General features: G+C 46.0%; 1 protein-coding gene across 7 annotated transcripts in view; it reads right to left on the bottom strand.

The window, feature by feature from the left end:
* The window catches only part of LOC128732250 (heterogeneous nuclear ribonucleoprotein L), a 168054-nt gene that overhangs the window by 34508 nt on the left and 120901 nt on the right, over positions 1 to 12645 (bottom strand). For all 7 annotated transcript variants that reach the window (XM_053825422.1, XM_053825428.1, XM_053825427.1 and 4 more), the window contains 2 exons: positions 7081 to 7177; positions 4977 to 5034 (listed from right to left, as the gene is read on the bottom strand). In XM_053825422.1, coding sequence (XP_053681397.1) covers positions 4977 to 5034; positions 7081 to 7177 — 155 coding nt within the window. The remainder of the gene's footprint in view (positions 1 to 4976; positions 5035 to 7080; positions 7178 to 12645) is intronic.

Here is a 12645-nt window from a genome sequence, read left to right on the forward strand (position 1 = left end):
TCTTTCCGTTTGATTTAGGGGCGACACTTTATGGCCGTTCGCCTTACGCTTACGTTAACAAAATTCGAAAACGCGGGGTCCGATGTGTGGTCATAAATTTATGAAATCTCTCCAATCGACCAGCAGCCCCACCATACGCGCAGCTTCCGTGGGTGGGCGAATGGATAGAAAAAAAACTCCCTCACAAAGGCAATCGCTCGGCACCCGGCCCTCGATACCGTTCGACCCGATAAAAGGCACCACTTCGGGAGGGTAATGTTTGTAGTAGCGAAAGTAAACCTTCGCCCTCGCAAACATTGACTAATGTCGACGTCCACGCGGGAGGAATCGAAAGCAAACATGGCTGCTTAAAACTCGCCTAACGACGAGCACGACCAGGCGCCTCCATCGGGTGTGATCGATGGGTAAAAGTGGACGTTTTTATCGTACGTTTTTCGAATCGCTTTCGCGAGTTGCCATTTGCCGCGGTGTAGCAGGAGAAGCAAACGAAACGGATCCTTTATTACCGTCGATTGGCACCGGCCAAAGTGCAACAATTTCCACTGGCGCATGGATGCATGGGCGTACTCCAGATGCAACCGAATCGGTTACTTTACGGCGGCTAACGAAACTTTGAATAGCTTTCTCGACCGAGTAGAAGCTCCTACGAAACATGCAAGAAACCGTGCGGGTGGAAAATTCTTTTCGATTTATTTTCACAAATGCGCCTTACTGCGAGGTAGAAAGCACCTAGCGATACAAGATATAAAATTCTGCTGCAGTTGGAAATACGCTCCTTGATCGAGAAAGTACAAAAGAAAGTTCCATTAGTTGTTGTGAATGTTTTACAACTTTTATTGCACCATCGTCCTTGACTTATGGCAAACCACGAGCACACACAGCGCGCAAACTTTCTCTGTACAGTCAATTTTTACAAGTGCTGCGAAAAACAGGATTCCTCCCTCTACGAGGAAATTATAACAAAGGAATGCGTTTGAAAGCGAGCAATTTTTATTTTTAATCCACCTCAACACGCTCGCACAATTGAGCTACCCGTGCAGTCCCGGGTGTTGCGCGTATTTCACCGTGTCAGTGCATTCAAAGCAGGAGACATCGCGAGCCGTGTCGTTATCACCCCTTTGACGCGAAATGGCCGGTTGACGAAAGGAAACGATGGAAGGAGCAACCTCACCCCATTCAGCGGGTGCAGGCCGATATCTATTTTCGGGCTGAAAGCAACCTAGAAAATGCGTACTTTCGAGCGCATGTCCCACACACCCTCTCTCGCTGGTGTACGAGTGCTTTTTCCTCCCGTGTGGGAAGGAATTTCGTTCTGAATAGCGCACATTCCAAATACCATGGGCACCACACGTCCGCCGGGAAGGAGGTGCGTGTGGTTATGGCTCCAATTTCGCGCGAAGCCGGCCATGTTTGTGAGTAGAGCGAAAAAGAAGCATCGTAGCCTCTCGAGTGTTCTGATTTCGCGTGTAATATGATCCCGGGTGTTTATCTCGGCGCCGCTCAAGCGAGCTGGTTTGTATTGCATCAAAACCGTGAAGGTATGGCCGTGCGGAATCGCAATCGCCGCCCAATCGCGTACGTGGCGGTAGCAGCGGGTTGACGACCGATTAATTTTAGGTATCGAAGCATGCAGAGTGCACTCTACGGTCAGTGGAACTGGGGCGGCGAACCGGTTCGGTGTTAATTGATGCCATTTAATCATGCCCCGCCGTGTTATTATTTTGGTACTGTTTTAAATGAACCGTATGTTACAAAGGGCTGTGCTTTAGAGAATAACGAAGCTATTATTTTGCAAATTAAATTTACAACAAAGTGTCTTACAGTAATCAAACGCTCATAATACAATCCTTTTTCATAGGTTACTTAATCAAATTCCAAAACCAGCTCTAGCGATCGATACGTTTCTTGCTGTAATTTTTTTTTGCCCAATTTTGTTCAGGACGTTACAGCTCGTCACGTTCTGACGCGCTCTAATTGAATTCCAAGCTGGGTCGAAAATCGTGCCACCTAAGCCTCAACACTGCTCCATCCCATTCTCCGGTTGATTAAAAAACGGCAAAACTTTGTGCCGGCACTTCGTTCGGAAACACGACCTCGGTTCGGACTGTTTGAACTGGTCCGGGTGTCGAATTTGACGCGACATTTATGTACAACGGCACGCAGCAGGATCTGTGCTGCTTGGCGAAAAGATACCCATAAAGCCTGGTGTGTGCGGCGGCCGTTGCCTGAGAGATTAATCATTATTGTCAACGCTCTCAACGCCATCTAAAGGGCGCAGTGGGTAATGATACGAGCAACGTCAGCATCGACACGCCGAGCGTAAATCCGACCAAACCACGTAAAAGCAAATTTCCCTGCGGACAGCCGAGGCTTGGCGGGTATGTATGTAGCGAGCACGCTCGCTCATAGATCCGTCGCCACCATCGTCACACAAAGCCGTAGGAATTGTGACTTCCGCCAAAAACCATTTGAAGGCGATGGCCGGAGGGTTACCCGCCTTCATCCAGAGCGGTCCAACTCTTACGGTCGTGACTCGTTTCAAGGACGACCCGTAGCCATGGGAGAAGCAGCCCTTGGTGGAAAGGGTGAGTTCGAAAACACCGAAACCGGACGTGTCACACTGTTGGCCACGAACGTGAGTATGCGTGTGTGTGTGTGTGTGCGAGGGACTTCTTTCCGCAAAGAACGGGTTCGACCGGCGCCCCAAAATATCCTCCACATCAATCTCCTTTACGATGAGACTTCGTCATTCGAGCTGTCACCGCCACCAACGACAGCTGAACGGTGAAGGTTCTCTCCGTGTCACGCACTCGCTCGACCGACGACGGAAACGGAGGTGGTTATTTAAAATTAGACGGCACTGTTACAGGTCACACACACACAAACACACTTGTGTGCATGCAACGCTCAAAATCAAAGAATGCGGTTGCCCTGCCGAACAAGCGAAATGCACTTTAACCGGCCACAAAACACGCCACCGTCGTCCCATGTCCTGACGTTGAATGTCAAACGGGTTGCTGGCAATCAGCGCCATCTGGTGGTGGACTCCATCAGCAACATTCGCATTAGTCGACCAGCATTGATAGATGACGAACACAGGAGGCCTTGGAGAAATGACCAGAAATGACCATAAATGCCACATAAATGGGGCATAATTGCAAAAGCACCAAACGATCGGATCACAAAATAGATGCAGCAAACTGTGTGCGCACTAAATATGCACTCGATTGCAATTCCGACCGCCGGTTTCGAATCGCATCAATCAGGCGGTGGTGCCCGCCGTTGGTTGATGCGCGATTGTTTTGGCCGTTTGCATTCCCTCCTTGCAAACTCCTTCAAACGAATCCGACACACGACAGCAATTAATTCAACAAAATGCACATTCGGTTTCATAAAACATCTCGGGGTGGTGCTGCGCGCGCGAGACGGGAGCGCCTAGGCGTGGGAAAATAATTCGATGAAATATTTGTTTGTTTTGCAGCCGATCAGGCCTGTGCTCGATCCTTCCCAGTTTGCTCCTCCCCGGGGCTTACGTAAACCGCGAGGAAAGGCATTTATTTTTAAGCAGCGGCGCACGTCGGACGCACACAAAAAAACAATCCGGCTCGATTGCGCACGATGCAGGATATTAATTGCTCAATCAAGATCGAATTTCGTATCGCATCGGCCGCGGTCCCGTGGCAGAGGGGCCCGTACATCAACACGAGAAGTTTGGAGGCTGGCACGGTTAATTGAAGGCATCCAGAACATTCATGGTGGTGGTGGTCAGCTGCGCACGCCGAACACGGGTGACGTCCGTGTATCAGGGCAAATTAAATCAATAAAGCGCACTCGCGGGAAGCATTTTAATTGAAACACGAAACGCTGTCCGTTCGGGAGCATGTCGAGTTTGCACAATGACAGGCAGGCGGCCCGGTACGGGCCTTTAGATTGCCGGAGATGAGTTCAATGTCGAACTGAAGCAGAGGGAAATTTCGCTCGATCAAGCGGTAACATTACCGGTAGGTTTTAGCCCTTTAGTGCGTGCTATAAACTATTGTACATCAGGTCAAGGTTTGTTGGCGTATGTAGAAATTTGTTAGCAAACTGATAACCCACCGCATTGTTACGTATCAGGGTGTTATGAGATGGTTATTTACGAAAGCGTTAATCAATGACATTTACCTTATTCTGTCATACAAATATTCTGTTTCTCTCTGTCTTTAAAAACCATTTCCTTTTAAAAGCATCCATCTAAAATACATCCCTTCGCACAGGGAATGAAATATAAACAGAATAACAGAAGAATGCAATACTACGCATAGTGCGCTCAATTTTAAACACAGTGAATGAATTAAAACCGCGTCCGCAACAAGACGCATGATCAAGCGATAAAACAACGCAAATCAAGGTAAAGAAAAGGAAACGAGAACGAAACAAAGGTTCTTCTAAAACGCCATCGCAATACAAAACAAATCACAGAACGATAACACAACTGCCGCTAGCAACAGCATACGTACGGGTAGCAGTAGCGGAGTGAAACGTGCACAAAACAGGTGTAAAGTAACGCGATGGAACAAAGTAATGCTCAAGTATGAGACATGAAATCGGATCGTAATGAAATGGTGTGCGAAAGGAACAAAATTAGAAAAATATGTATAAAAAAAACACAACAAATATTAAACAAATAAACTCGAAAAAAAAAATCAATATAAATGGTGTGAAAATACTTGAACGATACAGATGCGGGTGAGCACGAGGCGAGAAAAGGTGAGGAATACAAGTTCGACCAAAGAAAAATTTCTCCAAGAAACAAAAACCTAGGAAATGATTCTTAATCGCACTTGGTAGTAGTAAGTAGTAGAATTTAGTGGTATCATACTGTATTTCTTATTATACTTTTTTTTTAGAAGATGAGGAGAGTAGGAGGAATAGATGTGAGAATATCAAAAAGGAAAAAGAAACTTGAACAAAGTAAAGGAAGAAAACATCCTTACCCAGCGTGTAGTCCCAACTGGAGTCACTGTCGTTTTTGTAAACATTGAGTTTTTCTGGCTGTTGATGTTGAGAGTTGTTGTAGTTGTTGTATGATGCAGGTTTAATTTTTTTTTTGGCGAATGTTGCGAGTTTTGAGGTTGATGAAATTGTTGTTGATGTAGTTGTTGGAGTTGTAGTTGCGATAGACACGTAATATATGTTTTATTTTAGATTTTTTTTGATGTTGTAGATGTTGATGCCGCAACCATTATCGGTATCGTTTGCGTTCGTGCGTGATTCGCGGTATCCGTATGTTGCCGGAAGGACGAAAGGAAGAAGGAGCAGTTCGGTTCCGTGTTGTTGTTGTTGTTGATGTTGTAGATTGTGTGGGCCAATGGTGGATGTAGTACATGTGGTGGTGATTGGTAAAAGAAGTAATAGTAGTTGTAGTTGCGTTATGGTTGAAATGTTGTTGTAGGAAACAATGTACGATTGCGGCCGGTTCAGTTACGGGAGGAGAGAGAGAGAGAGAAAGAGAGAGAGAGAGAAAGAAAGAGTTCGGGAGAAGTTGTACAGGAGTTGTTGAGTTTGAAATAGCGTTATGGTGGTGGTATAATTGGATGTTGATGTGGTGGGTGGTGGGTATATTTTTTATATTTTTTGTTGTTGTTGTTTGACATTGCGACAGATTCGGAAAGAAAAGAAAGACAATAAAATGGACAAAACAATGGAAAAATAAATATTTGGCTCGATCTGTTTGTGGTTATGTCTAACAGTACTGTAGAATATAGAGGGCATGGAAAGGGGTTTGGGATGAGATGGGACTACCGGATGGTTTGTGCAGAAGGATTACCGGGAAAGGCTGGGAATAAAATGGCGGTGGCGGGTGTGAGGCATCCTTTTCTTTAATACAGTTTGCCTGGCAGTTTGTTTAAAAATACTATTTTTTTTTGTCCACAGGAATGCGGTTTGGAATGACGAGCTTACATGTGGTACAGCCACAGCGATAGTGGAAGAAAAGTTGGAGCGTTTTGAAGTAACGGGAGAAGAGAAACAATCATACACACACATTGTGACAGGAAAGTAGGGAGCAGAAATGATAGTAAAAATACAACGTAACAATCGAAAGTCAGGGTTTTGCTAATCGCTAGAGCGTAACTACTTGCTGCGGTCGATTATTTTTTATGGCTCGAAAATACAACAAAAAGAAAAACACCGTCAAGTTTAGACGCATGAGCTGCACGGGAATTAAATGGAATGGAAATAATTGTTGAACCAAACAAAAACAACAGCTAGAGCAGGTTTGGGCGGAGGGAAAGATACGCGAGGATTGGTTTTTACTTTTACTTTTGTACAATACTAATTCTTTTGCTATCACTCGAGCCGTTTAAACAGAGAAAGAGAAAACGGAAACACATTTTACAGCGCTCACCTGCAAACGAGAATGCGAAAGTGAGAAAAAACATAAAAGAAAATGGGTGTTTTGTAACGGTACGATAAGAAGAGAAAACTAAACAAAATCTAGCATCGGCAAACTCAAGTCGCACCAGTATTGTATAACAGTTTGTTTAACAGATATTTAAGTTTTTTTTTTAAATCTGAATCAAGAGTATTTGGTTTCGTAAAACGGAATGAATCCCTTAATGCTGTTTATCTTTTATCATTAAAATAAATCTGAAGCGATGGGAGACTGTCGGGCAAGTATTTTCGTACGTTTTATCTGTATTTCTGTAGCATGTTTTATTCATTTTTATTTGGATCGAGAATTAATGAAAAGAAAGGAAAGAAAATAAGAACAAACGAATCAAAACACACGATCGAACGATTGAGGGGAACTTTGGATTCGATGGGGAACAGGAAAAAGTGGGATAACAAAAGGAACGATGGGATGTATTTTTTATTTGCCAAAGGATACACAAGGACACACTCTATTGATGCTAGAGCAATGGTGAAGGAATGGAGGATCACATGACGGATGGAGGTGGCCACAGGAAGAGAAACTCGAGAAGCGAAAAAGTAAAGAAAGAATGGACAAGTACAGCCAAGATGGAGCTTTCTGAGGGACGCGGAGGAAAGTACGGGAAAGGGCAAGTCGCGAAGGGAAAAAGGACGATGCCAAATTACCTTTGCGTAGTCGATCTTCAGTGTGCAGCAGCCGGAGTAGATGTCGCAACCGTTCAGGCTGTCTTTTGCGCGGGTCGCTGACTCTATGCTGTCGAACGTACGGGAGGATATCTTATGGTTAAGGAAAAATGCGCTAGTTTCGAGTGTTGCGAGATGATTAATTTTCATTTGCCGGTACCGGAAGCACATCAGACAGTGATGGAATATGATGCGGCTCAAACACCCGACCCAGGAAAAGAGGATTAAACTCGTTTAAAGATTAATGTTTGATAAATGTTCACCCGACCCACCGATGAATGGGGTGAGGTTCACGTCAATTGGAAACTGAGGCGTTCCACAACTAAAAAAACATCAAAATTAATTATTTCAATTTCTCCCACAAAAGGGTCGTAGCGTAAATTTGCCGCACACAGCGTCCGCTTTCTTCGACGACGATTCATTAAGCTCCCATGTAGCACCCATTTTCGTGCCTACTTTCGTGAGCCACTAAAATATCATCCTTCTTTCTTGAACCGCTTGTCCAAAGCACCTCTAAAGGAAAAACTACAAACATCCTCTCGAGAAACATCCTTTCTGCCCATCTTGTCAGTGCCGTTAATGTTCCACACTTCACGCTCGACCCACTCGGTGCTAGCGCAGCTAATGGTGCTAAATGTTCTCCAACCGCCGATGGCCTAGATCTTCCCCTAGTTCTGCTCTTCAGATCGCACTAAACAACGAACGCTGCAGATGGTTCGGTACCTCGGAAAAGCCGACCTAGAACCCCAGCTCGCGTACGATAATGGAAAACCCCTTCCTCGAATGTAGTGGGTTTGGGTGGTGGAGAAGATTGGCTCAAAATTAAACCATCCCAAAAGCAGCGCGCGTGTGTGTGTCTGGGTTCACGCGTAGGTAGCAGAGATCCTTTCCATGGATGATTTCCTTGATGAACGGCACCCGGCACCCGGTCGATGGTGCGGAAAATGCGAGAACAGCTTAATCGGCCATTTTTGTCTGGTGCAAAGACGAACCCAACTTTCCCCTGACTACCTGGCCTGTGGTGTGCCGAGGGCTGGTGGGCTTAGGAGGCCAGGATTTTGATAGAAACCGAGGCATATTAATGTCCCTCTGCCCTGGGTCGAGAGCAAACTGAACCCTAGGACGGCCCACCAGGAATTACCATCAAAGAAAGTCCCTTCTGCTTAAATCGCGCTGCAGGAGGAAAATTAAACGAGCCTCCCGCAACTGGTGACGCTCCATTGCTTTCACCTTCCGGTCGAAACCGGCATAGAAATAAGCTTTTCTCCTATCCCTCCGCGTACAACCCTCCGCTCTCACCACATAGGAATCTCCAACCTTTGCTGCCGGATGAACTTTTGACTTTGCGGGTCGTCGACGTGGTGTTCGAAAGTTTTCCGAAAATCCGATACGTGCTAAAGATCATCGACTTTGTGGCCAGCCCATACCGGCCGACTGGTCGGTGGATACACCAATTTAGTATGGTGATCTTTTTTGACAGAATTTAATGATAACTTTGCACATAATTAACACATGAGGGAGGGTGGGAACTACATTTGGGATCAAACGGGAATGCTGACGTACGCGCGCGTCACCCAAGTGTGGACGAACGTTGTACCGACATAAACATCATCGGGCTGCAACACCCCAATAAAGTTTCAATTTTGCCATTGTTTAAAAAGTCAATCCTGTTGCTAAATGTATTGGAAGATTGTTTAGAAGCAAATCCCATCGAAAAAATACCAGGTTAAAGTTAATTTAAACTTCCTTCAAATATTAATTACAATTGCATCCAATTTAGCTACGTGTAGTAGTAGCGAGAACAGTCAGCTTTAATACAGCGCCAGCGTCACAGTAAAGCGCTGCCACATCATGCACACTTAATTATGCAATAGAAACCGTGCAAGAGAACAGCGAGCGAGAAAAACGCCGAACCCAATGTGCTCGGGGGAAAAGCTGGAACCGGTTCGGTCTCCGCCGGTTGGACGGGCGTTAGTCATTAAAATTTTAACAAACAATTTGCCATATATTCGTAAAACTGTCGTCGTAAAGTTAATCTCTGCTGAATTGCGCTCGCACGAACGCCAAAGCACAAAACCAACCGCCCTCGCACACACACACAGAGCATGAAGAATTTAAAATGGACAAATCATCCGTCAGCTGCTGGAAGGGCAGAGGAAAAAAAAACCTTTCCAAGAGAGGCCGGCACGTCCCTTGATGTTACATCTTGCGCATACCGCCGGAGAGATGCGAACAAACCAAAATCACCGGACGCGCATGATGCGCGAAAATGATAATTTAGTTTCGGGAAAGTTTTCAACATTTTTACGACATTCCACCCGCTCTTGCTTTCCCGTGCCTCGTTCGCCGTCCCACTCGCTTTGCTTGTCATCGAAGACAAGATAAAGGGCGGTTGAGGAAGAAAAAGTAAAGCAAAAATATGACGACCGCTTTACGAGGTCCTAAATCTCGTCTCGAGCACGCAAGGTTTGCATTTCACCGCACCAGCACACTTGAGAGCCCGGATGGTGAGTGGTGCTTCAGATGTCTCGCTGTTATCGTCCCCGTCGGGTTCGTGTACGGGAAGCAAACATTTCTTCGAGTATATTTTCCAATTCGATTGTGTTCTCAAGAAAAAAACGGGGAGAGTTTATTTTTACACAGGAGAGTGTACCATGATTTTTGGCACAAATTTGAACAATAATTTTAAATTTATCTCCCAGAAAAAACGGCATACTAACCTCATTCAAGCGCCACCTTCGAGCTGGCGTATTTAGCGCATAAACAAAACAGATAACTCTAGAAGGTCCTCGCACGGGGAAAAACTTCACGGTTGTTTACAGCGGCGTGCCCATCGAAATGCAATTAACATTTCAAACGATTGCTGCTCTACCGATTCTGACGTTATTTTTTGTACAAATTCAATTACAAACACAATCGAATTCCTTTTCTTTTGTACACCTTGTTTTTTTGTTTCTTTGTACATCGGTGGATTCTTCGCGTGGGAAGATATTTTGTAATTAAAATTCGAACCACTTCAAACGCACCCGGAGGAAGTACCACTACGAATGGCATAATATACCCGAAAGGTGCATGCATGTGGCATGAGTTCCCTGAAGCCAAAAAAGGCGGGATTAATCCGTGAAACAAAACAAAAAGGACGATAGCGTTTCTGCAATTTTCGATTCGCCTTCGGTGACTAGACATCGGTTTTTATTTTCCTGCAGACTGGCCCCATTTGTTGCGCCCCCGACTGGTCATCGCTGAGGCACCGAAGCTCACCAACGGCAGCGGTGGATGATTGCGTCGTAAAAATCCGCACCAAGCACCGCGTCTCGGGAGCCATAATATGCAAAACGAACCACATTCCCACTTGAGCGGCACCAAGGAGCAGCGTACGCGAAGCGAAAAGAAACACGATGCAACCCCGCGAGCGGACACGGGGTTTTACATGTTCTTTATATTTTTCCCCACCAGTGGCTAGGGGTAAATTTCGTTCACCTGTGAAAAATTAAAAACCCCACCTGTTTATGCTCCCTCGCTGATTTCTGGTGCGGATAAAATGGAGCAAAGCACGCCCACACGACCCCGCTAAAGGTTCGCGCGCTGCAGTAGCGCTTAAGACGATACTTTACTGGCATCATTATCTGGCAGGCTCGGATGCCGTATGGGACGGCCTCAGCTGTGAGCTGGAGCCGCTGGGAACCGCGGGAACGGAGAATAAACGGCACACAACAAACGGCCTTAAAAATGATCAGAATTTATCACTGATTAAGGCTTAAGCGCTGGAAGCAAAAGTGTTATTAAGGATTCACGCTCGGCGAGTGTCCTTCACCGCGCGCTTCTTTTATTGTCACGCTAACGGCAAGGACATGTCGGAGGAGGTTGGAGCACACATACACATGTAGCCTCCTGAGTGAACATCCGTGGGCTTGGAAACTATAGAGATTAGCGTCCGGCCAGTACCGGGATGGGGCCACATTGTGGAGCGCATCCTCATCGGCCAGAACCGCCAAACAAATACAGCAATGTCCTCCCCATCTCGTTCTCTCTCTTTCACACACACACCTACACTCTCTCTCTCGAACGAAAGAGAGATGGGCTCAATTATCATTTATTACTGCAGCCGGGGACGACATTCGAGCACAATTTCCCTCTGGCAGGATCAGTGAGGACGATTACGGTGTCGAGCGCGCCGGGTGGATTCTGCCAACTAATGAGCCACCAATTAGCGTATCGCAGCCGAGGGAACGAAAGTGAAACAAACGAAGCAAGAAGAAGCACGAAAAAAAAAGGAAAGTTAGACGCTCGGACAACAGGACATGGCTCTTTCATGGCAGCCGCTGGTGTCACAGTTGCCGGAGTGTGCTTGCTACACGAATTCATTTGCCCCGTCCCCGTCGGACGTTAGCTGAGCGTCATTTAAGCGTTAATTTTTGCGCCAAGGACGACGTTAAGCAATGGCCCTAGAGCTCTCCACCGGGGAAGGCCGGTGGTGCTGGAGAGCCAAATGAATTGGCTTATATCCATTTGCTGCTCGCTTGATTTCGGTCATTTTCCTGCTTTTTACTGTACGGATTCACCCGCTGGAAGGCGCCTCGAGATGAGGGATATTATCACGCGACGTTACACCTTCCGCTTCAATCCGACTAGCGCTCATTTGAGTTAATTGATCATCAGCGATAACGGGTAAGATGTTGAGCACCTCAGCGAGGATGCGAAAGGACCTGCGTAAAGGGTGGATGGAATAATGAATTTTTATTCAGCAATTTCAACATTTTCCCGACGCGTTGTGATGGTTCTTTGCTTTCGAATACAAGGATTACCAACACCTGCAACGTCACGGATTAAGCGGCTTTGTGGGGCACTTTAATCTCATTAAGAGGAGTAATTGAAAATCGAATTCGTTTAACAAAGTTACGGTTATGACAAATACGACATGTCTAGAAGTTGCTCCTGGCTTTCTAGTCATGACACCAATAATCCGTTCCACTTACAGGACGATATTGTGATGGTGGCGATATAATTGTTCAAAAGGGAACATCTACTGCCGGGTCCCAAATATAAAAAGAAAGCTAAATGGATTTGATCTTTATCAGGAAGCATCTTATTCGAAAACTTTTATCCGTTAATTATTTCCGAATCATTCCCCCGGGCTATATAGCGGCTTTTTCCGAGACTTTTGCTCTTAAAGCGAACTTTAAATACAACCACGACACAACCCGGCCCCGCCTAGGGACGGCACAAAGAGCGGCAAACTTTGTCATAGCCTACTCGTAAATTCTAATTACTACGGCTGTGATCGTAAAAAATCCCGCTCCTTCCCGGTGATGGGAGACCGCGAAATATTGTGATAATAACCAATTCCAGCGTGGCAAACTTCAGCGCCGAAGCACACGATATGCCTTCAAGCGACGGTTACAACCGGTAGCGCGCCCATGTAACATCCGCCCAAACGCCTCACAAAACAGGAAAAGTGTCCTCGGGGCTACAAATCTTCGCCAGGTTGGGCGGCGTGCGCTCACGGAACCAAACGACAGCGATTAAATGAACTTCCTAGCATGAGCC

This window comes from Anopheles nili, chromosome 2 (genome assembly GCF_943737925.1).
Source record: "Anopheles nili chromosome 2, idAnoNiliSN_F5_01, whole genome shotgun sequence".
NCBI classification, from domain to species: Eukaryota; Metazoa; Arthropoda; class Insecta; order Diptera; family Culicidae; genus Anopheles; species Anopheles nili.